This window comes from Apteryx rowi, unplaced genomic scaffold (assembly GCF_003343035.1).
Source record: "Apteryx rowi isolate R43461 unplaced genomic scaffold, aptRow1 scaffold_90, whole genome shotgun sequence".
NCBI classification, from domain to species: domain Eukaryota; kingdom Metazoa; phylum Chordata; class Aves; order Apterygiformes; family Apterygidae; genus Apteryx; species Apteryx rowi.
This window is the reverse complement of record NW_020451205.1, coordinates 2,433,237-2,459,003: the sequence shown is the minus strand read 5'-3', so window position 1 is coordinate 2,459,003 and position 25,767 is coordinate 2,433,237. Positions and strand designations below refer to the sequence as shown.

The 25,767-nt window shown below is 59.5% G+C and overlaps 3 protein-coding genes across 3 annotated transcripts; 1 reads left to right on the top strand and 2 right to left on the bottom strand.

Moving 5' to 3' along the window:
- Position 1: 1 nt before the first annotated feature.
- CCDC69 (coiled-coil domain containing 69) lies at positions 2-10,130 on the top strand (the record flags this gene model as incomplete). The annotated part of the gene is made up of 9 exons (XM_026091375.1): positions 2-40; positions 5,616-5,685; positions 6,115-6,281; positions 6,855-6,942; positions 7,196-7,269; positions 7,516-7,617; positions 7,979-8,098; positions 8,385-8,482; positions 8,699-10,130. Coding segments are annotated over 9 exons (927 nt in total), but the record flags the coding sequence as incomplete, so codon positions are not given.
- A 236-nt stretch (positions 10,131-10,366) lies between these two features.
- On the bottom strand, positions 10,367-14,808 carry LOC112978166 (platelet-derived growth factor receptor-like protein). Its single transcript, XM_026091374.1, has 6 exons — positions 14,754-14,808; positions 13,333-13,664; positions 12,778-12,922; positions 11,952-12,245; positions 11,098-11,237; positions 10,367-10,570 (listed from the first exon to the last, which is right to left on the bottom strand). The coding sequence occupies exons 1-6, from the start codon at positions 14,806-14,808 to the stop codon at positions 10,367-10,369; spliced, it is 1,170 nt and encodes a 389-aa protein (XP_025947159.1).
- Positions 14,809-15,834: 1,026 nt separating this feature from the next.
- On the bottom strand, positions 15,835-23,165 carry LOC112978165 (cationic amino acid transporter 2-like). Its single transcript, XM_026091372.1, is given in 13 exon segments — positions 15,835-16,064; positions 16,349-16,457; positions 17,085-17,180; positions 18,038-18,153; positions 18,722-18,858; positions 19,372-19,423; positions 19,426-19,511; positions 19,513-19,585; positions 19,964-20,100; positions 20,341-20,509; positions 20,786-20,941; positions 21,599-21,936; positions 23,152-23,165. Coding segments are annotated over 13 exon segments (1,713 nt in total).
- Positions 23,166-25,767: the final 2,602 nt, after the last annotated feature.

Below are 25,767 nucleotides of genomic sequence, written 5' to 3'. Positions count from 1 at the left end.
CTGCCCCGCCGGCGCCGAGGCGCGGGCTGCCGCCAGCCGGGTAGGGGCCGCGGGCGCGGGGCGTCGGGCCGCGGGGGGCCCGGCTGCGTGGGGTCGGCTTCGCGTGGAGCTAGGGTTTGCGCGGGGTCAAGTTTGCGCGGGGTCGAGGGTTGCCTGGGGCCCGGTTTGCATGGGGTTGGGGTTTGCACGGAGCTGGGGTTTGCGTGGGCTCGGGTTTGCTTGAGACAGAGTTTCTGTGGGGTCAGAGTTTGTGTGAGATGGGGGCTTGTGTGGGGCTGGGGTTTGCACGGAGCCCCGCTCGCACCGCTGGGGAGCTGGGCCCTGGCCGTGTGCTGGGGGCACCCCGYGGGGGTCCCCCTGCCCAGCGCAGTGCAGCAGCCAGGCTGGACAGTGCGGTTGCCCCGGGCAGCGCGTGGCCCTGTGGGCATCACTGCTCCGGCAGTGGGCACCAGGCACGGCAGGAGTCAGCAGCCGCCTGCCCTCCTGCACMCCTCCGTGCAAAGGGGGAAAAGCCCCCACGTCTGGGAAGCCCAAACAGAGAGGGGGTGCAGACCTCGGGGGAGATAATTCATGCCTGAAAAGCCGGTACTGCTTAGGATAGGGATGGGGTCCCCAAGCCAAGACCCGTGCTATCCTCCCCGAGACCCCCCCTTGTGCCGAAGGTGACACTTTTGTGGGGGAACACTCTGAGCCCCGGCAGATCTCGATGTGTTGGTCTGCACCAAAGAAGTCTTCTGTGAGTTAAGCCTTTTTTCGGCTCCAGAAATGATTCGCTGCTAATTATTATTATTTTCTGCCATGCTCATGACTTGATGGCTGCCTGAGTGCTCCGCCGTTGGCCTCGGAGTTGTTTGTGAAGTCGGATGTGCTGCGCTTACTTGCTGTTTGGTATCGGTGGGTTGTGACTGGTTGCTGGAGGGCGACAAGGGCAGGAGGAAAGCTGAAAAGGGCCTGAGGTACGAGCACGGCCCTTTGCAAGCGTGGCCCTTCGCACGGGGAGGGACTGAGAGCTCGGCCCCCGGGCGCATGCGGCTGCGGCCCTGCGCGCTGCTGGGGGGCGCGGGGGGAGCAGGCTCGGAGGAGGCTCCTCCAGTCCCAGAGCCAGCAAGTGTCTTTGCTTACAGCACTCACACGCTTGGCTGCTTCTCTGTGTCATGGAAAATATWCGGTGTTCGTTGTGTCCTGAGATCAGGCGCTTCTGAGCCAGGCTGCGACTCTGAGAGCTCTCGAGAAGGGGGCATGGGACAGGGGAAAACGAGAGGCGAGAGGCCCCAGGTGCTGAGAGCGGCGCGTTCACTGAAACGAGGAAACGTCAGCCTGTCATCTGGGGACGCCTCCCTTCCTGCGCTCGCCCACACGCTGCCTCTTTCGCCCCGGCGCGGGGCTGCGTAGCAGAGCTTGTACCCCGTAAAACTGCCCCGGCGCTGTGACGACGGTGCGAGCTMATCCTGAAAGCACCTCCGAAAAGCCCCTTTTTGCCATAAACGGGTACAGAAGGGCACCGAGCCGCAGCCGTCCACATCCTCGTGTCCGGGCCCGGATCCCAAAAGCGCAGGGCGAGCTCCGTCACCCTCCCGCGTCCTGATGGACAGACTGACGCAGGGAGCCGGTCCCTTTTGGGTTGCTGCGGGGTGGGGGAGCCCCGAAACCCGAGGGGTGGCAGAGCTTGGTTTGGGGAGCCGAGCGCGCAGAGGTCCGGCGCAGGGCTGCTGCGGCGCTGCGGGGGCTGGACCGCGCCGGAGGTGACCTTGGGGAGCCGAGCGGGCCGGGTGGGCGGGCTGCATACCAGGCGCTCCTCGTGCGCCCGGCCGGGCAGCCTCCGTGCTTCCTGCCGCCGGCCGCTCGCTCCGCACGGAGCCGGGAGGTGAGGAGACGCCGGGGCAGGTGCCGTACGCGAGCGCCCTGCTGTGCGCCCCGTGCCCCYGCCTGCGTCCGACTCCCGCGGCTGCTCACTGTTGCAGGACGCGCTGCTCGTCTTCGGTCCGCATTCCCGTCCCGAGAGATGCCAGGATGCCTTCCTGAGGGATCAGGGGTTGGAAAGCTTCCAGCGCTGGGATAAATTTATTTTGGAGATATAGGAACTATATGTAGCATCAGGAGCAAGGGAAAGGTCAGAATGCAAAACTCAAGACTTCTCAACGGCGTTAACAGCTTGCAAGCCCCTGGTGCAGATTTAACTGCGCAGGAGGTGATACTCAGTTTGTATTGCAACTGTTGCAGGAGAAAAACCAGCAGCAGACGGCAGCAGACAGGCCCAGCAGACCTGTGCCAGCGGTGAGCAGCTGCTGCAGGTCCCACGGCAAAACAGGGGTTATCGGCCAAATCCTGAACTTCTCCCCCCAGCCACAAAGCAAAACTTCTTCCCTAGGAGCAGAGCCGGGATTTAATTGCTCGTTTCCCGTCTCTTTGTGATTTCATTCTCTGACGATAATGTTGCACAGTTCAATTGCCTAATGTAGTTGTAAAACAGGAAAAGAGGAAGAAAAATACGGTAAAAACAACCTCATGCAGAAAGCTAAAGCACAGGCTGCAGCTGACCGCTGCCTCTACGCATGCCTGCCGGCTCGGCGCATGGACGAGCTCTCCCAGCCACTGACAGGTTTTGAGGTAGCTCAGGTGCTGATGGAAATCCTTGTTAATTGGTCCATAAATAGCTTTGCTCCAGGCCTTTAGAAATATTTCATTCTAAGAAGTTGGATACTTTTAAAAAAACTTTTAAAATTAGAAGATAACTTTTGACACAAGGAGCCTCTTCAAACCTGAATCCAGAAGTTTTCATGCTGAAACATTAAAAAAAAAATACTGCTGCCAATGGTCTGTGCCTGTAGGACATTTCAGTTTGGACCAACTGGTTCTTCCCAAAGCCACCCTGGAAGCGCCAGCTTAAGGCACCTTCGTAGTTCAGTTAATTTTCAGCCACATTTTGGCTGTTGCATCCTCTTTGGTGATGAAGTTCTCATCCAAGAGGACAACGGAGTGCTTGGGAATCAAATTAGCTCCAGACATCATTTTAATTGCTCCTAGAGATAGGAAGGGTGCAGTTGCTTTTAGCCTTGGGGAAGGTATTTGGATTTATTTGTTTGTGCCTACACACTTCTCCCTCCCTTTAGTCATTTCGGAGTTAGATCTGGTTATCTGAAATAATCTTCCTTGGCCTGGGGACGGGCTCCAAGGGCCCTTCCCGCTCCCAGCAAGCCCCATAGCTCAGAGCGTGCCCTGGCCCCCCTCTGCACCGGGGTCTGTCCGGGGCAGGAGTGGAGGGGGAGGCACTCCTGGGCAGCAGGGATTTGGGGGCAAAAGGCTTTTCCCCACCACAAATGGGATGCAGATCCTTTTCGGGGCACTGTTTTCCTGCCCTCCGCTGGCTGCTGTGCAGGGACTAGATCTGTCACGTTGTGCCAGATCTTCCCGTTCCCGCGTTTTGGACTGGGCTTGCTCTGGGAGCATTACTGGGCCAGCACGCGAGCCCCAGGGCACCTTTGCGACTCTGCTGCTTACACCATCCTCTAGCACCTTGGATTTTGGCCTCGAAGCCTCCAGGGACTCCTGCACCGGTGGAGGAGGGTGAGGAGCCGTCTCGTGCTGGGCTCTGCGCTGTCCCTTTGCTTTCCAGGGTGGTGGAAGGAGCCTGTGGCCGGGATGATGGGGGACGGCACGGATCCCAGCAAACCTGCTCGTTACATGGGGTGATCGCAGGGGGAGGGATGCAAGTCGGCGGGGCAAAACCAGGGGGAGCCCTGGGCAGGGGCGGTGGGGAGGTTACCCGGGATGACGAGCAACTTGATCTCCGATGCAAAACTTTCTCTCTGCGGTAGAGATGGGCAAATGAGGCCAGAGAGTCCCAAAGGGGCCTGCCTCTGCCCGGGGCCGGCCGTGCCCGCACCCTGGGGGCCGGGCGCGCATCCTGCGCTGCTTCCACGGACCAGGCTCGGACATGGGGGGTCTGCGGCCACAGGCAAGTCCTTGGCAGCAGCTCCTTCATGTGTGCCGCTTCTCCTTGAAATTCTCATTTCCTTTTCTTAATGCCTGGGAAGAGCCTGAAGTTATGGGGTTCAGGTGAGAGAAACTGCAGGCACGCGGGACCCCCGGCGCACTTTGCACCGGGAACAGCCCTCCCTCGCGCTGCTCTCGGGCAGAGCCGCTGAGGCTGCGGCGCGATCCCGGGACGTGCCTGGGTTTGCACGGCGAGCCGCATCGGCACCGAGAGCAGACCTGGCGTGTCCCGGCTGCCTCGTGTCTCCTCGCTCTGCCTGTCGGGGCCGAGTTCAGCGCCGAGTCCACTAAAGCCATAGAAGGGAAGATAACGCTGTGCTTTCGCAGAGGCTAAAAGTTTTCCTACTCTCTCTGGCAGCTCCTCTTCCATCCAGCTGGAAAAGGGGGGCCGCGAGGCTGGCGGCGGGAGGGAGGCAGGACTGTTTGCTCTGCGTTTCTTTTTTCCCCAGCCAAGCTCCCTAATCCGGTTTGTATTTGGCCAGGCGTCGTGCTGGCCCGAGGGGGGCTCAGCACCACGGCGGGGTGCAGCCAGCGCGACGTGGCCCTCGGCAGCCTGGGACCCCCGGGCCGTCCCCCCCCGGGTGTCTCGGGGTGGTTTATTAGGGCCGGAGCGCGGCGCCGTGCCTGCAGGTGCACCCCGTCGCCCACGGCACGTCCGCACCCCTGCCCGGAGCCCCGGGCGCTGATGGGCGGTGAGGGCTGGATTTGCCCCCGCGCCGGCAAGACAGAGCTGCAAGAGCAAGCGAGCTTTGCTTTTATCCTCCAGCAACAGATAAAAATGCATCTGTCTCTCTCTCTTTTTTTTTTGTTTTCCTCCTCCCCCCGCCGTAACTAAATTAAGCCCATCCAGGGGCTGGGAGGAGGCCCGCCGAGCCGCGCTGCTGAAGGCAGCTCTGGGCTGTGTCACCCCCCCGCGCCCCGCGGCGGCGATGGAAAGTGTGAGAGGGCCGTGGTGGGCGGCGGGGCTCCCGCGCCGCATTCCTGCGCTCCTCACGTCACCGCTCGCCCTGCGCCCGCCGGCTGCCCGAGCCCTTGAGGAGTCGCGAGGCGGTGCTTTGACTGTGATCGCCGCTCATTTGTTGTGATTTTTCATTCCTGTTCCTGCCTGGGGTCTGGGCTCCGGCACAGGCTACCTCGAGGCCAGGCTATGTAAAGCGCCGGCACATTTGTGTGTTCATGGGTGTTGCAAAGCGCCCGGGGCCCAGCTGGCCCCGAACATCCCAGGACAGTGGGAGGAGGGCGGAAAGGATGCGCCRTAGCCAGAGCCCTGGAACTGCTCCCTGCTCTCCATCCCCAGCAGTTTTACTGCCTGAGCCCATCTTGTGCCGGCACCCTGTCGGATGGGTTTGCAAGCATCCTCCGTATTTCACAGGCCTTCCAGAGGCTGGGAAAGGAGGCTGGTACCACTGCGCGGGCAAAGCATCCTACCTCGACCCCTCAGCAACGGGGGCCAGCAGCCCGGCTGAGAGGGGAGATGTGAAACAGCGGGGTGCAAGCTTCGAGCTTGCCTGCAAGCTGCATGTATCCACCCGTGTGTCCCCCTGGCTGCAACTATCAGCAGTGATTTTTCCATCTCTGCATGGCACGGGACCAGGCCTCCCATCCTCCTTTCTCTCTTCCAGAGACGACTGAAACCCCAGCAGCTGAAGGGAACAGCTTCCCGGGAGCTGACGGCCTTGAAGGCAGCGAATGGTGAGAAGAACGTTTGTGGCTTTCCCCCCCATGCTTTCTTGGCACTATTGCATCTTTAAAAGCAGTAAAATTGACCCCACAGGGCAGCAGTTAGTACCAGTAGCCAGGAGGACGCTGGGATGATGACTCAAACTTCAACCTGGCCGTGGCCAGGTTGCATCCCATTATCCTGGGTAGACAGGTCATCCCCAAAGCAGGAGGCCTAACGAGGCACTGGGCTACGTTCCCTTTGAGCCTGCCAAAGTCATCCCAATTAGTGCTAATTTGTGCCCGTGGTGGGTGGGGAGAGGGGTGGTATTTGTCCAGTAGGGACAGGACAGAGAGGGCTTGAAGCTGGGCCACCAAGCTGCCGGCAGGCCGGCTGCCCAGGAGAGCAAACTAGCCAGGTTTGCAGGATCCGGCCGTGTTTCAGCAGTGTTTGCATTGCAGCCAACACCACTCCGTTGCCTGAAGATGGGAAGGAGAAAGCCACACTGCCGGAGGAGCAGAGGACAGAGATTGTAAAAATCCTTCAAGGACACGAGGAGGAAGAGGAGAAGCTGAGACAAGTCCACCAGGCGGAGACCCAGAGACTTGCCCAAGACATTAAAATCCAGGTAGGACAAAACAGCAGGGCCGGGGCTCTCAGGAACAGCACACAAGCAGGGCGTCGTTCATCCGGTCAGGACTTTCCGGGCAGCTATCACAGACCTGGCACAACCAAGCGTGACATAAGTGCCCCCTGCCTTATCCCGCTTAGCTGTGCTGGCCTGCTGGCTGCGGCAGAGGCTGGGATGCAGCGAGGCGGCTGTGCCTGTTGCTGTGCCCGGATGTGGTTTCCCCTGAGCGCTGGAGCGGGCAGGGCACAGACGCGCACTGTGCCTCAGCCGTCGCCCCCGCGTGCCATGGGATGCGCCGCCGCAGACCATGCTGGCTCCGATCTCTGTTGGTCAGGCCCTGGCTGCTGTGCCGGGAGCATTAGAAAGCCCAAAACGCTGCAGGGCTGCACCATGCGTGAGAGCACTCGTCCGTCCCTTGTGTCCCCAGGTCAGCTTCTGGCTCACATAAGCAGAGAAATGAGAAGTGTGGCTAAAAATAGCAACCCAGCCTGTCCCCTGGGGGAAAGGAGAGATGGAGCATCCCTTACAGTAGATCAGATGCTTAGGGTTTGTTCTTTCCGTGGTTTCCAGGTGGAAAAGGGAAAAGACTTGGAGCTGAAGGAGCAACTCTCCGAGCTGTTCAATGCGCTGAAGAGAGAGCATGAAGGGACCCTGCAAGGTGCGTGCAGTCCCTTCAGGAGACCGCTTTCCGCCTCCCCCAGCCCGTGTGTCAGCACCTCGGCCCGTTCTCCAGCGCCAGTCACCCTGCGAGTGCCTTCAGTGGGCCGAGAGCTGGTGCCCCCTTGCTCTGTGGGGGCTGTGGGCAGCCAGTTGCGGCACCCTGGGTTGCTCTGTGGTGTCACAGGGTGCAGGCCCAGCTGGCTCTTCTGGTGTCCTTGTGCCTGTGACGCTCAGCTCGTGTGTCCCCACAGAGCTCCGGAGAGCACACGACCAGGAGAAGCTGCTGCTGGCAGAGTCCCACCAAAGGTCCCAGGAGGCCTTACAGGTACCAGCAGGGAAGTCCCCGAGGGGATGCTGGCAGAGGGCTTGAGTGACTGGCTCCTGACTCCGCTGCGGTGCCCATGCCCCTGCGTGGCTGCTTCAGTCCCCAGGGTGCCACAGGGACCTGACCTCCAGCTCTGGGGGTTATCGGGGCATCGTCTTCCTGTAGCCAAGCAGGGACCTGCTCGAGAGGAAATTCCAAGCCTAGACACCTCCTTTCCTGCTTTTTTTCCCCCTTCGGCTGCCCTAGGAGACAATAGACACCTTGAATTCCCAGCTGAAGTCCTTTCAGGAGAAGATGAAGCGGGTGGAGGAGTCACTCTTGAGCAGAGACTACAAGAAACACATCGAGGTGCAGGGAAACACGGGACCGGGTGCCTCTTTGGGTTCGGTGTCAGCAAAGTCTCTTGCCTCCAGCAGTTTGACCCAAAGCAAGGGGTGCTGCTCTGAGGGACCCCAATGCCAGGGTGGAGGGGCTGGGGCCAGGGGGCTAAAACCCCATGTCTGGGAGTTGCATGGGCCATTTGGGTCCCTTGCTCATGAGTGGCTGCAGTGAGCGGCAAAACGCAGTAGGTTGTGGGTACAAAATGAAGTTGGGAGGGGAACAGCGCTGGCTGCAAGCATTGGCTCACGGCAGTCACCCAGCTGCCGTGCAGAGGATGACCGAGCACCCGGCCAGCTGCGGGCTGCTGCATCTCTCCTCTGCCCCCCAGGAGCATGGGAGCCCCAGCCCGTTCTGGGAGCAGGAACTGGAGAGCCTGCACTTTGTCATCGAGATGAAAAACGAGCACATCCATGGTCTGGACAAGAAGCTGCTGAACCTGGAGACTGTGGTGCGTTCAAAGCGGGGGTTGGAGATGGGCTTTCCTCTCTTTCCAGCTCTTCCCACCCTAATCCTCAGAAGAAATTGCAGCTGGAGCGGAGGTGGAAGGAGCCTTGTTCCTCCCTCTGGCCACTGGCACCTTGGAGCCAGAGCACGGGGGGGCTGCAGGCTCGGTGCAAAGCCCCAGTGCTCCCAGTGAGCCAACATACTTCCCCGCGGGGAGCTGGGGGCACGCGGAGCCGGTGGCAGGCGCCCTGGGGCTCCCCCCAACCCTCGTGCCTTCCCGGCTCTGCCAGGTGGAGCAGAACTTGCTGCTGGAGGAGAAGGTGAAAACCCTGCAGCAGGAGAACGAGGACCTGCACGTTCGCACCCAGAACCACTTGATCGTGACCAGGTAAGTGCCCGGCCCCGGCCGGCCCCTCGGGACTTGGCGTGCCGCCTGGGGGTGGCGTGGCAGGGGGACACCGGCATGGGTGGCATCTCCCGTGGGAGAAGGGGCCGTGGCGGGGAGGACACACAGGTGCTCTGGGGGCTGGTAGGAGCAGCTCCGTCTCGAGCGCTTTGCAGGGCGCGGGGACGTCCCTTCGCAGCGCGTGCCGTTTGCCTGCAGGCAGCTGTCCGAGGAGCTGCTGGCCGCCCGCGGGGCCCTGGAGAAGGAGTCGCAGCTGCGGGAGCAGGCGCGCCGCGAGAAGGAGGAGCTGCTGTACCGCGTGCTGAACGGGGAGGACGCCTCCCCCTTCCCCATCCCTTCCGCCGAGGTGCCCCTCATCGCCACGTAGCGCCCCGCGGCCCGGCGCCACGGCCCGCCAGAGGAGCTGCCGGGCCTTCCTCCGGGCACGTGGACCCGGGGCCGCTCTCACACGTGCCTCTGCTCCCGGGGCAGTGCCTCGGGGCGGCYGAGCCCTCGGGGCAGCCCGGCTCAGCCGCGGCAACGGAGCATTTTGCAGGACACTTCCACCCTGCCTTCCCCTCGCTCGTGCCCTCCCTCTGCCGCGGGGCTGCAGGCGGCTCCGGCCAGCCCTGTGCATCCCTGCCTCCGTGCTGAACCCCGCGGACCTGCTGAGACGGTCCGGGCTGCCTCGGGGGGTGGATCCGAACTGGCGCTCAGCTCTGGGCAGGACCAGCGTCAGCGTTCCCAGGAGGTCATCGGACAAGCTGGTTGCCCGTGGGGCAGATGGCATGGGGATGAGCATCAGGTGGGTGAGGACAGCCCTGAGGCCGGGAAGGAGCCGAGGGGGAGCAGGCGCTGACCAAGGGGACCCGGTGTTTAGAGTAAGTGGCAAAAGGCGGTAGCTGTGCCGTTCCCCAGCGGAGAAGCCCTGCTGGAGATGGGAGGTAACAGTGCAGAGAGGTGTCCTGGCTCTCTGCTCCCCTGCTCTGGCCCCCCTGAGCCGACAACGCCCGGGTTGGCTCTGGTCATCGCTCAGAAAAGTGCTGCTCCTGCCCTTTTCACAGTGAAACCAAGAGTTTCCCCTGCCTGGGACCTGCCGTGGTCCTTGGGGAAGAGGGGGAGCAGGCAAGGCTTGCACTGCTCCCCTCCACCCCCCTCCTGTAACCTGCTCCCAGGGATTGCTCCCACAGCCCGGGATGCGCCCGCTCAGCGACGTGCAGAAGCCCCGCCGGCCCCATCTTCCCCCGCAAAGCTGGGCAGGGGCTGCACGCTCGGAGGCGTGTTCAGGGCGCAGAGCGTCCTCCTGCAGGGGAGCAGGCTTCGGCGGTGACCGCTGGCGGGTCGCGTCCCTCCCTGYCCACGTCCCCGTCGCGGGGAGACGCTGCTGGCCCAGCAGCGGGGACGAGGGGGACCGGAGAGCTGTGGGACAACGGCTGGATGCACACAAGCACTTTCCGCTGGGTGCATGTGTGTGGTGGGACAGCAACTGCTCCAGTGGCTGTCGCTGGCCTGTCCCCCCACCCCGGGTGGGTTTAGCCGGGGTGGGGAGGTGTATGTGTGTACGTGTGTGTGTGTGTGTGTGTGTGTGTGCGCGTGCATGCACCAAGCCGATGTGCTACAGGCTGTACCAATTACAACTGTAAAAGCAGCAGCCTAAAGAATCCAGTGTCAGCATTTTTGGGGGGAACCGATGCTTGGAGGAGGCTGGTCTGGGAAAACAGTCAGGGAGTCACTGAATAAACCACTTATTTTACTGCATGAAAAAAAGCAGCAGGAATGCAAAAGGCAGCAAAGGAGCTATTTTGCCCCCATCCCGGACTGGACCGAGCATCCCGGCCTCTCCTCGCAAGCAGGCCGGGGGTGATGGCGGGGAGGCTGCGCCCTGGGCTAGGCGCCGGCGGGGGCCGGGAGGACGTGGACACGGGTGGAGGTGGACCCGGCGCCTTCCAGGGTCTGGGCCTGGCAGGTGTAAAGCCCTTGGGTGCCGGCGCGGGCCTCGTCCACGTAGAGGGTGCTCTCGGCCTCCTGGCGCACCTGCCCGCCCTGGCGCCGCAGGGCCGCACGCTCCCGCACGTAGGGCGGGCGCCCCAGCTGCGGGCGGGAGAAGAAGGGGAGGGTTGGGAGCGTGCGAGGGCGTGGGCACCCCGGTGGTAACGCTGCCGCCTCTGCGGCACAGCTCAGGCACRAGCGAGCCCCAGAGAAGGGTCTTGCAGGTGTGTCCGGAGGAGCCCAGGGTGCTTCCCATTTTTCCTGCCTCCTTCCCTCTTTCCTGTTGCATATGTGTTTCAGTGGGCTCCCTTCCCAGCGCCGTCCTGCCCTGCCCTGCGTTGCTGAGCTATCGGGGCCAACACTGCAGTTACTTCCATCCTTTGTGCTGATCCTTGTTGGGAAAATGCCTCCATCAGCTGCAAAAAGGCAGCCAGGAAAGCAGACCCCGGCGAGCACAGGGCTCACTCTCCTCCCGATGCCCTCTGCTAGGGCTAGGCGTGCGGGGCCAGGAGCTGGGGTGCTCTTCTGCCTCGGGCTCGCTCCAGCCAGCCCTCTGTGGCAGGGACCTGCTAACCCCCTACCCCAAGTAATGCAGAGCACAGAGGGGCTGACCCAGCAGCCGCTCTTACCTGCTGCCTGGGATATGCCCAGGTGAATGTGATGCTCGCCTCCGGCTCTCCAAGGACGGTGCATGTCACGTTGAAGCTCTCCCCTGGCTGCACAGCAGTGGCTGAGGCTCTCACTGTAGGTTTGGGGGGAGAGGAGGGGTCTGCAGGGCCAGAGGGAGGTGGGAAGGGAAGGGAAGGGGGCAACACATGAAATAGCCTGATTTCAGCATGTTCAGTGGCAAGAGACAGCAGCCAAGATGAGCGCGGTGGCCTCATTGCCTGCCTGGGTTGCATGACCTGGCCTAGCCCCTGCCAACAGCCCTGCTAGCCCATGCGGACCTGCTTGCCCATGCGGACTTGCTTGCCCTATGCCTGACCACGGGATCAGGTGTTTTACTGAGAGATTTGGGTACCCATGCTAGAGATACAGGTTGGCTATGAGTGTCACATCACGCTTTGTCGGGGGGCTGGGAGGAACGGCTCCTGCACAGGACGGCCCTGCTCCGCGAGAGGCTCTTTGCCAGCAGAGGCAGACAAGGTGTTGCCAGAGGAGCACAGAGGCAGCAACAGGCATTTCCAGGTGTTCAGCCCTCCCCATCTGTCCCAAATCAGCACTATGCGGCTCAGGTTAAACACCCTCTTTCGCAAAGCGCAAACCCATGCCATGGTCAACTGCGTGAGAAGAGTTGTGCCTTCCCGGGGGCTAGATGCAGCCTGTCTCCCACCTCACGTCCCCACAGCTATTTAGCAAAACCCAGCAAGTCCTATTAATAAGGGAAACTCTAGGCCAGACTTACAGCTGGCAGGGGCAGATGCCTGCAGCCCACCAGCTGAACACCCCGAGCGGTGACCTCCTGCTAAGCCGGGCCACTCACAGTTAATATAGATGAGCATGTACTTCGTGGAGATCTGCCTCACTCCATCCAGGCTGGCTATGCAGAAGAGTGAGCCCGCATATGAGGGCTGGGAGCGGTGGATCATGAAGCCCCTCTGGACATCATAGGAGATGTTGACACCATCCACAGGCACCTCCTCAGGAGGGAACTCGCGGTGCAGTGTCACCTGGGCCAGCGGGCTGGTCACCTGGCACGGCAGCAGCGTGGGGCGGTTGGCACGCAGCTGGAGCACCTCGTAGTAATTCTCYGTGGGGATGAAGAGCTCCTGGGGGTCTGGGGGGAGGTCACCGAGACTGGGAGCCTTCCTCGGAGTGGTGAGCCCTTCCAGCACCCCACAGGAAACATGCCCCTTGCTCACCAACCTGCTGCCCCCAGGTAGCCCCAAAGCCCTCGGTGAGGGCACGAGTTTCCAGCCAAGCTCCCTGTGCTCCTGCTGGTCCCAGTGCTGCCTGCCCCAGTCCTGCCCGGCCATGCCCACCTCCATAAGAGCACACACACCCTCAGTGCACCGCAGAGCTGTATAAGGGCACAGGGTCTTTGCTTGGCACCTCCCAGATCGGGGAGGCTCTGCAAGGAGCAAGTAAAACCTACTGCAAGGCCCTAGAGARACAGCAAAGCCCTAGTTCCCCCACTCCCCAGTGCCGAGAAACCCAGAGCCAGGGGCTCCGCAGCTCGTCACGCTAACGAGAGGGCAGAGCATCTCCCGCACACCTAGCTGGGCTTCTCGGGTGACATGCCCTGGGTCTCCCCCGCACGGAGGCGAATGCCAGCCAGGCCTGTGGGGAGCCCAAGGCAGGTGTCTGACCTGTGAAGAAGATGAAGGTTTTGCCCGTCCTGTCTTCTCCATCTTGGCACCGGGTGTCAAGGCACCGGAAGGACCAGCAGCTGTACTGGCCGGTGTCTGCAGCCGTGGCGTTCACCACCTGCATCTGGCTGTACTTCTCAAAGTGCTTGATCCTGGAAGAGAGCGGGCATGGGCTGGCTCGGCCGGGGTGCCCGAGGTGAAGGGCCTCATCGTGGCCGGACAGGCAGCAACTCACCCAGGGCGGGAAACACTTGGTAACCGTGGGACGGTCTCATTCATGGGCTGGGGAATGCAGTTATTGCCCCAAAATCTGGGTATTTGTGAGCCCCCTTCAGTGTGGGGAAAGCCAGAGGGGTGATGGATGGAGTACACAGCTCTGCTCAAATTAGGGAGCACGGCGGGGGGGGGGGCAGCTGTATCAGACCGAGCTCAAAGTCACCCCAGGGCGCAACCTCCCAGGGCTCTGGGGACAGTGGGAGCCGGATGGGGGCCCCCCCACTTCTGGGCTGCGCAGGGCCCAGGGAGCCGGGAGACCGGATCAGCCCCTGCCAGCGCCACGCACCTCAGCCGCGGCCGCTCCTCGTCCTCCAGGTGGGCAGGGTGGCTCCAGCGCACGGCCCTCCCGCGGCACCGCAGCTCCAGCGTGTCGCCCGCCCGCAGCGCCAGGGCCTCGGCCACCACCTGGAAGCGCCCCGGCCCCAGCACCCGGAGCAGCACGGGGGGCCCTGCCGCCTTCACCGGGGGCTGCGCCGTCGGCTGGTGCCGGGGCAGCGCCTGCGCAGGCAGGCGGCCTGCTGCCTGCAGAGGCTTCAGCTCGCCACCTCTGGGCTCCTTCGCGGCCTTCTTTCCTGTGGATTTGGGGGGCTTTCCCTTCTTGTGACACTCAGCTGGGGACGAAGAGGAGGAGAGTTACCCCAGGTCAAACAGTCACGCCGCTCCGAGGGCGACCAAGGAGACAAAGGTTCCAGCTGAGTTTGCAAAATTTGTGCCCACCCGTAGAACAGAGGAAGAGCGAGACCGTGCACGGATTTGGGAGGCCTGAGAAGGAGGCAGCTGTGGCTCCTGCAGAGGCACCACGCCACTTATCCCACCTCCAGCCCCGCAGCCACGCCAAGGGGCGAAGGCTGAGGCAGCCTCCTGCGCTGCACCGCAGCCGTGCGTGCGCCGGGGGGGCCCACGGCAGGTCGCACACCGGGGGTCGCATGCCCTGGGCTGCACGCCACGCGCTGCGGCCTCACGGGCTGCAGCGGCAGCCTGGAAGCTGCCAGGGCTGCTCCCGGCTCGCCTGCACAGGAGCTGGTCTGCCCTGGCCGAGGGCCGAATGCACACACCGAGCACTGTAGCACAAAATCAGAGGTCGCGGGGCAAGGACCTGGCACTGCTGTTGTCCCTGTAACTTCCTGTGCAGTCGTAATTAAAGGGGGCAGCAAGCAGAACTGCTGGGCAAAGGGAGACGAAGGCGGCAGGGCAAGTCGCCTGGGTCCGAGTGCTGGCGCAGGAGGGCACAAGGTCCCGCTCTCTGCGCTGCATCTCTGGGTCACACTTGCACAGCGAGTGGTTCGGTTTCCTTGTCGCTATGCCACGTGGCTGCCGGGGGTTGCAGAGAGCAGGAGAAATGCCTCCGGTTTGGCTGAGGAAGCATCTGGGCCGGTGTGGGGAGGGAGATGGTCCTTTCCTCACCCAGCTCCCCCCATCCCGACTGGCACCACTAGCCCCGCTCCGCTCTTCCTCGCCGCACAAGTGCCAGCCAAGGTGTCCGGGGGCAGGACATGGCCAAAGGTGCGGAGCAAGCCCCTGCACAGCAGCGGTCCCTGGCATGGCAGGGTTAAGCAGCCGGCACAGTGTCCTGGCACCCCACGAAGGCATGACTTGCATGGGGCCAGCGAAATGTGCCCGGCCCCGGAAAAAGGGGAAAGGGGAGTGCTGGGACGGGCTGGGGACTGAGGAGGAACAAGGGTGCAGAAAGGAGAACTTACCTGCAATAAGGAGGAGAAGGCAACAGCCCAGCACAGCCCAGGCCTTGGCGTTCATGGCAGGACAGGCAGGTCAAGCCCCCCTTACCCCTCTAAAGCAAGGTTGGGCTACAGAGGTGGCGCAGCATGGATGGCGAGGGTCCCAGCGCCTGCAGCTTCGCAGCGAGAGAAAGGTCTGCTCAGCTCTGCCACAAGCAGCTGAGGGGGCCAGAGGGAGGAGGTGAGCACGGGGACAGGGATGAAGCAGCGGATGCAAGGGAGAGGTTTCAAAGGAGAAGAAAAAATATATATATCAAGTGCTTGACTCTTTTCCTCTCCAAACAAAATTCCTTTCGTAAGGGCTGGCCACAAGGGTTCAGGTCCCTCCCGGGGAGGTGAATGGGGCCATTCAGGCCCAAATGCAAAAGAAAACAGCCCCGCCGGTTTGCTCTAGGCTGTACCCTGCTCTCCAAGGGCGGGGGCCGACAGCGTCCTTCGGCCCAAGGGACCTCTGCTCTCTGCCCCCAGATGAGGGGCTCCCTCGGCAGCAGGGTGGAGGCCCCCAGCACAGCGAGCATGGCCCTGTGCCACCAGCAAAGGGGGCTGGGCGCGCGGGGACCAGCCCATCTCCTCTTACTGCCCGTCGCAGGGCCCATGGGGTTATATACATGGCAGGGGGACATGGAGGGAACTACCACCACTCCCAGGATACATCCACCAGACCATCCCTCMCATCCACCCCAAAACCACTAGGTCTGTCCATTCTGTAGGGACACAGGGCAGCCTTTCCTCACCYACAACCTCCCTATTATCCCTGCAGCACAATCCAGGATTTTTTCCACAAGAAGGATAATACTATCCAGGTTTTCTTCTTTTCCCTCTCGTCTCCTCTGGGACAGTTGTGACGCTGCTAATGTGAACAAGGGGAGCTGGGCATGGGACACCTATGGAGGACATTATGGCAGCTATAGAGAGGAGGCTGATGAGGTGACATGTGCCCTCCCTAACCCTAAGTGACAATTGATGGCCACACRCCTCACCCGAGAACATGCTGGCTGGAGGGGTGACAMCACGGGCAGTCATCTATGACATTCAAAGAGGGTCATTAAACACCAGTCAAACTCATTAGAGAAGTTAGCAGTGGCCAGTGCTGCATTTTTGCACGGATCYTCAGGCACCCATTTAATACAGCTGCCCAGTCAGGACTCGGTTTGCTCTGGGCAGTAGGGTCCATGCTCCTRGCTGTGCTTCCCAACTCTTCCTGGGGAGGCGGCCCTCCAGGCTGGCATCTCTCAGCGCTGTGGCGGATCCCATWGCCAAAGTAAATGAAGAAACCTGGGAACAAACAGAACAGTGTGCAGGGATTTTTCTTCCCTCTCCTCCATACTGCACAACACCACAGCTCACCCCTTTCCGGTCCTTTGGTGGGGACAATTAGCACCACATGTTGGAGCATGTGGTGGTCTCACCACCCTTTTATGGTAAGACTGGGCATCTCTTTCTCCACCCATCCACCACCRCTCCACATCAAGCACTAACATCATGGGCTTTTGAAACACCCAYGTTTTGCCCAAAGAGGCTTCTGGCGGCTCTGGGACCTCCAGCTCCACGGGGCTCACCAAGAGCCATCCAGAGCAGGCACCACAGCCAGGTGGCTGCGCTGAGACCAGCCATCAGGTAGCTGTTGATGGTGAGGCTGAGCAGCAGCAGGACTGGCAAGCAAGGTACCTGGAGTGAGCAGGCACAAGGCAACAGTGCCTTCAACAAGAGGCACTGGCCAGCCAGCAGAGCTCCTACAGCCCCCTCTCAGCTCTCCGCTGCTGGGGCTRCTTGGCAGCCAGTGAGGGAAGGGCCAGCAAGGTGGAGAGACATGAGCTGTGATTCCCAGTTTTGGCTGTGGAGTCTGATGCTCATGAGGGACGGTTTGGCTGACATGCCCTGCACCTGGGAGGAAGGTGCTGTAGGATTTCAGAGGGAGGGTAGTAAACCACTAATGAAGCCTACCCAGAGCATCAAGACCAGATATCTCTTTACCAAAAAGTTGCTCCAGTTTGCATATCAGGCACTGGGCTCTGTGCGGGGCTCAGGAGATGTCCCTTCATCTGGCCTGTGACACACCAGGGGAAGAACTAGACATTCCTCACGGTCCCTTTGAAAAACACAGTAAGCTAGCAGACTCATCCAATAGCACTGTTTAATGTGGATGCAGAAGAGGTCTGGCTGCCAGAGCACAGAGGAAACATCCCCCTGATGACATGCAATATAACCCTCTTCCCACAGGGATATGGCACTTGTTTCTGTCCCCCACRTCCTTCTCCTTTGGGAAGCCCCCCAGGCACCAGGCTTCTTGCTCACCATGAAGGATGCCTTCTCCTGGTTCYGCGGCTGCCTCCAGATGAGCATGATGGTCCCCAGGATTCCCAGGAGAGGGAGAGCCAGGCCAGCGACACACTAGGCACCCACTGCCCAAAGGCACGGCCGCCCTGTGGTGCTCAAYGTGCTCACAGCACAGACCAGCACGCCTGGGGACAGACCACAGGCAGCATGTTAGGGGACCGGCCACTCCTGGGCTGAACCTCCTCCGCTCCTCGGTGCAGACTCAAGGCCACTGTTGCATGTGGGAGTGACAGCAGGACAAGCAGGGGCCAGGACTGGAGCCAAATGGTTTGTCACAGAGAATTTAACTCTTTTCTACCCAGTATTAGATGTCAACTGAGTGAGAGGTGTAGAGGCCCATGCCAGTGCAATCAGTTGCGTGGCTGTCAGGAGAGGGCAGGAGGGAGCTAGGCAGGCCCTGCCTGCAGTTCATTTTCAGCAAGCATGAACCTGCCAACCCATGCTACCGCCAGGCCTGACTACACCAGAGACGCTCTCTATTGGTCCCCCTGGGTTGGCTGCTAGCTCCACTTAAGGCACATTGCTCACAGGCATATTTACAAGCGTCAGAGCACAGACCACCATTTGGGAGGAATGAGGAGTTGGATGCAGGGGTGGGTGGATGAGACAGTCCCACCAGAGCTGTACAGCTGGGACCTTTCCATCAGAAGTGTCCTGGAGTGCCAGGTTCAGGTTGATACCTGAGGAAGAGACAGTTGACATCAAGCCATGTGAAACATGCCACTCTGCTTGGTGCCTGGGAGCTGCATTCCTCCTGTCTTCCCAGCAGCCCTTAAAAAGCAGGATCTGCAAAGCGATGCTGGGAGGCAACTCACCCCTCTGGTGCTGAAGGTGAACCAAGGCCAGTGCCTTGCTCCTGGTGTGGTCAGCACCAAGAGCTCACTAACCCCCAYCCCCTGCCCTCCTCAGGCCTGCCCAGCAGCTTCCCTGAGAAGCACACAGCCAGCCACCAGAGAGTAGGCCAGCAGTATACCGATGGACATCATGTCAACAAGGAGGGCCAGGATAGCTGTAGACAGAAGCAGCCCTTTTGGTCTCCTGGAACAGCTGGTGGCACTCTGCTGCTTTCTGCCCACGTCACCCTTGCTCTCCCTCTACACCCCCAGGTCTCTTTGTAACACCAGCAGCAACAGGACTCGAACATCTCTTTCAGCTGGTAATGCTTCAGTCACTCGTGCAAAGCATCCTGCCACCTCCTCCCCAAACAGCTGAGAGACTGCTCCAGTGTCCAGTCCTACCAGGGAGGCTAAATGGTCTCCCACCCACAGCCCTGCACGGCTGCATGGGCACATTTTCACTCTGCCACATCCTGCGTCTCTGCCTTTCTCTTCTTTAAAGGAAGTTCCCAGCATCTTAACTCAGGATTCTCCAGTCCYGCTTGGTTTCCTCTGCGGGTTTTACATTCAGAAGTATTTTATACTGGAGATATAACACTCAAACAGCTATTGGCAAAAGCATTGTCAAGGGATGAAGGAATCACTGCCGATTTAGCAGCATGGGCAGACTGTGCCTTAAGGGGTTGGCATTGTCCTGCCAAAAGAAGACATTCACCAAGCTCTGCTCAAGGCTAATGGCTATTGCAATAGCTCACCTACCTGTCACTCCTCCAGACACCAGTGTTGCCACCACTGGGCACTGAAGGCCACTAACTTTGGCCAGAGGTCTGAAAAGGAGCCCATTGCAATCCATAGCATATTGGATCTGTGGCATGGGGAACATGGAGCCCAGAAGGCTGCAGAGGAGGGAGGAGATGGGTGAGAGAAAGGGTAAAGCCCAGAAGATGCATCCTGCCTTTTGCTCCTCCTCAGGTGCCAAGGGAGCTCCTGTTCATCTCTGCCAAGTGTGACCTTCTCAAGACCAGGTAGACATGGCCTTCGCCTCCCTCCCAAWGGGACAAGAAACAGTGTCTGGGAAGTGGTGTCCACATGTTACCAGGAGACCTGTGTGCTGAGACACCCCAGCCTGCTCCTGGCAGCCTGTCAGCTGTGGTCACGGTGCCACCAAATGCCTGACCACTTCCCAAGACTTCGGGCTAAAAGCAGCATGCCAACGGGGTCCAGTTGCCATCCTTGTTCAGGAAGGGGCCAGATGGGAGCAACAAAGATTTGCAAGGACAGGACTGAGTGATTTTGGTTGAACAAGGCAGTGAGAAGGAATTGAATGGGGGATTCTTGAAAGGGGGATTTTTTTGTCAGCATCAATGAAACATTGCTCTGACATCTGTTGACATCAGGGACTCCCTTACCTGGTAGTCAGGGCACACAGTGACCCCAGAGCCATCGCGTATTTTGTGCTGCCCAGCCAACATATTCAAAAGCTGCTGGAAGTGGGCTCATTGTGTCCAGGAGGTGATAGGGCACCATCAGGGTGAGGGTGGCTGAGACCTGCCAGGAAGCAGATGAGGAGGGAGATGACAATCCCCTGGGGGATAGATCTCTGGGGGTTCTTCAGTTCTTCCCCTGGGGAGGACAAGTTTGGCTGTAAAAACATGCTTATTTAGTGTCCATGCCATGCTAAGAGCCCAGCTCAGGTGTGAGAATGTATCCTACATCCCCTGGCTAGAGCAGAGAGACTTTCTAGCAAGGACCACTAGACCTCCTGGGCTTGAGGGCTTATGGAAACAGGGACAGTCTTTGCTTTAGGATTAGCCCACATGGGCTCACGCCATTCCTCCTCTGAGCATGGAGGCTGGAAGACAGCAACAGTGGCACAGCYGGCAGTGTGCTGATTCCCAGCTTGGCTCCATACCAGCTCCTGTGGCCATGGGGAGAATCACTGTTGCGGTTTCCCACCCTGCAGAGGAAGCACACGCTGACATCTCTCCCTGCCTTGCTTACCCATGGTAGCAATGCAGTCAAATCCAACAAAAGCACAGAAACAGGTAGCAGCTCCAGCCAAGGTCCCAGTGAAACTGTAGGGCGTGAAGTCTCCCATCCCAAARCCACTGGTTCCATTGGCAGCCACAGACTGGTTCCTGAAAGGAAGAGGAGGAGGATGTTGGTCAGTACAAAGGGGTCCTGGGATGGGGCCAGGTTGACCAGCCCCATCTAACCTTCTTGCTCCTCTGGGATCAGGACTTGGGCTCTTTGGTGCATTGTCAACAGGGCATGGATAAGGAAGAAGCAGGGTTTCCTGGGATAAAGCATTAGGAGGATCACTCAACCATCCCCTGTCCTCCTCTGAAAGCATGGGGAGGGTGGTTCCCCCCTTGTACCTGGCCCCAGGGGAAGCTGCCTGCAGCAGGTCGTCCTTGCTGAGCTTTCAGTTCCTCAGGTCACCTTTGATGAAGCCACTCACGGTGACAAAGAGCAGCACAAGCATGTTGAAAGTTGTGAAGCCTTTGCTGACCGCAGTGGATTCTTTCACTCCAAAGGAAAGCAGCACTGGGGAGCAACAGCACAAAACTGGTCATTTCCCTGGGACAGCGCCAGGCTCGGGGTAGACTTTACTGGGTGTTGGAAATGGGGGGACGGTGGCAGGGTCAGAAGGGTTTGCATGAAAGAAAAGGGCAAGTAAGGCAAGGATAAACCACAAGGCCTTCCTTGGTGGAGAATTCTCTGTAATAATTCCCAAAGTCCCTTTCATTGCCCTTTCCTTGCACAGCAAAGYCTCAGGGATGATCAGTGCCATCTAGAGGAGCAGGTCAGGGAGCATCATACCAGCCAGCAGGACCACCAGGCTGGTGGCAAAGGCACCTGGGTGCTCTGCCAGCCCCACCAAGCTCATGACCACGTGGGCACCCAAAAACTTCCCCATCTTCTTGCCAAGGAGCTCATCAAAGGTCATGCTTCAGGCCCGGGCAACGCTGGCTGTACCTCAGGAGAGGAGGGCAGCTGGGGAAGATGMCAGTGGCCAAGGGCAAAAGGCCCACAAGGATGCACACGCTAGAGTCGGCCACCCTCCCCAGGTCGCTCCCCTCTGCAGTTCCCAGCACATCTGGCTGGCTCTTCCCTGATCTGGCATGTCCATCCGACACTCTGTCAGATATGGTCAAAATACATGGGCAAGCACCTCCTCAGAAATGGCAGCATTTGTTTGCCTCACCAAGATTTTCTTTAAGAACAATTTTCCATTCCCCTTTTCCATTCTCCCCCTCACAGTCCTCCCTCCTCCTTCCCTCCCTCTCAGAAGCTGTTGAGACTTTCCAGCAAGAGAAAACCAAGTTTGCAGGATATAAACCAGAGGTTTCCAAGCAACACTTCCCAAAAAGCTAAGGGAAAAGCCTGAGCATCAGAAAGAACAAAAGCAGAATAAGGCTAAAGGTGTGAACAACTTTCCCCCCCCCCTTTCCTTTTTTGGCAAAATTTTCAGTAGGGGAGTGCAATTTGCAAAGTCAGCAGCCTCTGTCCCACTGCAGTTTTTCTTCCCTCTCCTCCCTGCACTCTCCACCAGAAAGGAGAAAGGAAAAATCTTKTTCCTGGGAATGACACGCAGTTGCCAAGAAAACCAGGAGGCATCGAGGCACCTTATACCAATGACATAGGACAGTAACAGGTTCCACCCGGCAATGAACGTCCACAGCTCGTGGGCTGTCACATAGCTGTAGAGATAAGCTGACCTGGTGAGGGGTACGTGGGCCCCAAATTCAGTATAGCACAGCCCTGTCAGAACAGGCACTGCAGCTGCAATCAGGAAAGAAAAAACGATACTTGGGCCAGAGCTGATCTTAGCTACTTCCCCTGCCAAGAGGTACACGCCGGCCCCCAGTGTGCTGCCCACTCCCAAGGCTGTGAGGTCTGCAGTGGAGAGGCAGCAGCGAAGGCTGGAGCCCTCCCGAGTTGGCCGGCACCTGCTTTCTGCTGGAAAGTGTCTTCAAAACAGAGAGCAGGGAAATCCAAACCGACATCTGTAAGAGAGGAAAACAGTTTTTTTGTGCAACTTCCACTATTTGACACGCATCAGGTTACTCCAGCAGCCTCCCCAGCAGGGACATGCAGCGAGGCTGTCCCAGCTTTGACACTTAAATTATTTGAGGTGCAGAAACCGCAGGGACTGACAAACTCTTTGACTTTTGACTTCACACCAGGCCAGAGGAGGCGTGGGTGACACTTTGCATCTGGAGCACCCGTAGATCTCAAAGTGYATCAGGAAGGACCCATCTGCTCAGGTGAAGACGCTCCCACCACAACTGTAGCACAGCTCAGAGCCTGGGGCTCCTGGGCCATCAGCCCACGCAATAACAGCACAGGTCCCTTGAGCATGGCACCCTGAAGGACTCGCAGCAGTCGCCAACAGGGACCMCAGCCTGGCAGAAATGCCATACCATGGGATACTCGTGCTGGTGCATGGGGTAACAGAGGTACTCAGCCAGGAATGGCTGGGACCCATGCACCTTCCCCCACCACTGCCCCAGTCCTTCCCCGTCTGAGCTCCCGGGACTCTGGAAATGGGTGCTGCAGTCCTTCACATCCACACGGGGCTTTTAGGACTTCTTCATTACCACGCAGCAAAGTCCACTCTGTGTGCTCCAAATCCCATGATCTGCTGCYTAGGGGGCCCGGGTTGTGTGCACCCAGGTGCCAGGAACCTGGCAGTCAGCTGGAAACCCAGCACACCACCGTGGGGCCATGAGACCCCTGCAGTCCCTGCTGCAGCTTGGAGCTTGGACAGGACAGGGACAGCCACTGCAGCTCCCCACAGCCCTGGTCTGTGGCAGCAGGTGCTATGAGCCCTTGTGGAGCAGAGAGAAGCTCAGTCCATCACACTGAGACCCAAAGGTGAGGTCACCTGGGGGTACCTAAAGCCAGCCCACCCTGGGGAACATGGACAGGGATGTTGGTCCCAGGATTCAGATGGATGAGGAGTTTGCAGCAGGGTTGTGGCCACCTGGGCATGTGGAGGAGCTGGTCCCTCCGGGGACAACAGCCATGTTGCTTTGGGTGCTGGAGAGCTGCTGCCTGTGGCCACAACAGCTCAGGCCACTCTGCCCTCCCTCCCCGCTCCTCCATGCACCATTGCTGTGAGGAAGCGCCCTGGGACCTGTGTCTCCCAGTCCTGCCACCCACACCAGCCCAGCAGCACCCACCCTTCATATCCCATTGTGCAAATCCCACTCAGAGCATTTTGCTCAGATGATTCTTCCTTCTTTTGGCAAAATAAACTACTTACTTCACCAGTCCTTTGGAAAAAGTCATCCAGGCTGGAAGCTGAGGGAGAGAAGGGGAAGTCAAGCGCTGCACAGCCCCATCAGCAGTGTTTAATCCCTCTCCTCGGGCTTAAAGCCCTTTCAGGAGCATCCTGGCCCTTACCTCTGCTCCCAGCCCACCTTCCCCTGCCCTCCGCTGACCACCACTCTGGGCCACACAATGGAAAATCTATGCAAAAATATTTTTCCCACAATGCCGTCCAAATCATATACACATGCCCTCAATGCTAACAGGCTCAGGGGCATTACTGAGGAATTTTAATTAACATTTCAAAATTGTGTGTGCCAGTGGAATAGGAGAACCCCTCCCTGTCTTCTCACACGCTCTCCTCCTTTCCATGCCACCTCTCTCACCCCCTTGCATCAGGAACCCYGATTCTGATACATGGAGCAGGTTTCAGAAGAAAGAGGAGCAGAAACGTGGCTAGGTTTGGGTGCAGRGGGCTGCAGTGGTGCATGCACCCACATCATGATGCAGCTGTGACTGCATCCTGGCCTAATCCTTCCTAGGGAAGGCAAAGGGAGGTGACCAGGTCCAAGGACTGAATACAGATGAGAGGCACAAACACAAGCTTTAGAGTGTGCAAGCACTGCCAAGACCCAGCTGTAGCTCCTGTGAGCAAAACACTGAGGCTGCCTGGTTGCCTGCACTTCCCCAGTACTTGTACATGAGATCCCAGATGCTCCCCAGAGTGGTAGCTGGTCACAACCTAATCACATGGAAACAGCAGTTTTAGAAGAAGAAAGATAAGTGACTAGCCTGAGCTCAGCCTGCAGCAGAGCAAACAAGCAGCAAGACCATCCATCACTGATCCATCCAGCCCCAWCCTGGGAGCAGGGCTGCCCCAGAGGCCCCTCCTCCTCTGCAGACCTGAGACCACAGCTCTCAGCACAGCCAATACTTGCCCAGTTTAGCCTGCTGAGCCCCAGGTTGTTGGGGTGCAGCAAGGATCATCTGCTCTATGAGGGCAGGTGAGATGGGGCCTGTAGGCAATCCCAGCACAGGCAGAACCCTCCCTAGTGAGATACAGGCCCCCAAAGACTAGACTAGACTGGACTGGGCAGGACTGGGCAGGGCAGGGCAGGGGACAGACAGGCACTCCTACAGGACAGTTCAAGCAAGGGCTGAGGGCCCAGGCTGAGCTTAAATGGGGCTCCAGCCCACAGGCAGGGTGCAGGTGTGGGTCCCAGGTGAGGCAGTTTAGGGCCATGAAGGCTTCATAGGTCCTGCACCTCCACAGGTATTACCTAGACTGTCTTTGTTGTGGTGTCTGGGGACTCAAATCCCTCAGGCTGTGGAGGAGCTGCAATATAGAGCAGGCCACAAGACCTAGCACTCTTCAGTCCTCAGATGTTACAAAATTTTGCAAGGAGCAGGAGAAAGGAACCATCAGCAATGAGGAAACAGCTGATTACAGGTGAGGARGAAACTAAAGCACCTGCTTGCTCTAACCACAAGACTGCCCTGCCCTAGCTGCAAGGAGCAGCAGCTACCCAGGGCACTACTGGAACAGTGGGAGCAGGGCAGCTCTGTGCTTGCTATACCCCTGTGCACCCGCCTGGCTAGCACATCCTGGCTTGGGGGCTCTGCACCCTGCCGCAGCCAGGAGGAGAGCGGGACTGTTGTCCTGCACTGCAGCAYGCGGAGGGGAGCAGCACAGGGTGAACAAAGCAGTGCTTGTCACCCACAACATCTCACATGAGCGAGGCCTCTGGGTRCCCCTGCTGATGCCAGCCAGTAGGAACATCACCCCACTGCCTTGAGGGGAACAACAGAAGCAGAAAGGACCAGCTTGTGCTGGTAGCCAGGGTGGCAGGGGGAAGAGCTGGGCTGGGGTAGTCAGCTATAAACTTRCAGTTGCCTGTGATGGAGACATCCCTACTGCTTATCAGGCTCCTTCCCACTGGCTGCCCTGAAGAGATGCTCCAGCCAGTGGGTCTCACCCAGGCTTGGATAGCTGAAGGGTTTTGTTTCAGTATCTGCTCCCTCCCTAACCATCCCAAGGGTTGGGGGGGTGGGGGGGAGAAGGCTTGGTTTTATCTGCCCCTGTGGATGTAAATGAGGCCATGGACACCACTGCCTGCRCCTTCCACTGCGGAGAGCCTGGCCAGCTTCTCCAGCCCACTGCAGCTTTTACATTAGCTGGGGAAAGAGCATACAGGGTTAACGCGGATGAGATGGCAAAGGAAATGGCTGCTGGACACCGCAGGCAGCAGGGAGAGCAGCACTGGGGCCCTACAGCGTGCCTGAAAGCACCCCACCATCTTGGGGAGACCAAAGCCGGGTCTCTGCCCACGGCTTTGCTGCAAGGTCTTCTCATCTTTCCCTCCCCTACYGAGGAAGGGGAAGGTGTCGCGGTAACCGCCGGCTGCCGCGCAGGGAGGATGCACCAAGCTGCGGTTCCCCAGCTCCCGGCACCCCGCGCCTCCTCGGCGCCTGCCCTGCGGGTGCCCCTTGCCGAGCCCCCGGCCAGCACCGTCCCCGAGCCCCCTCGG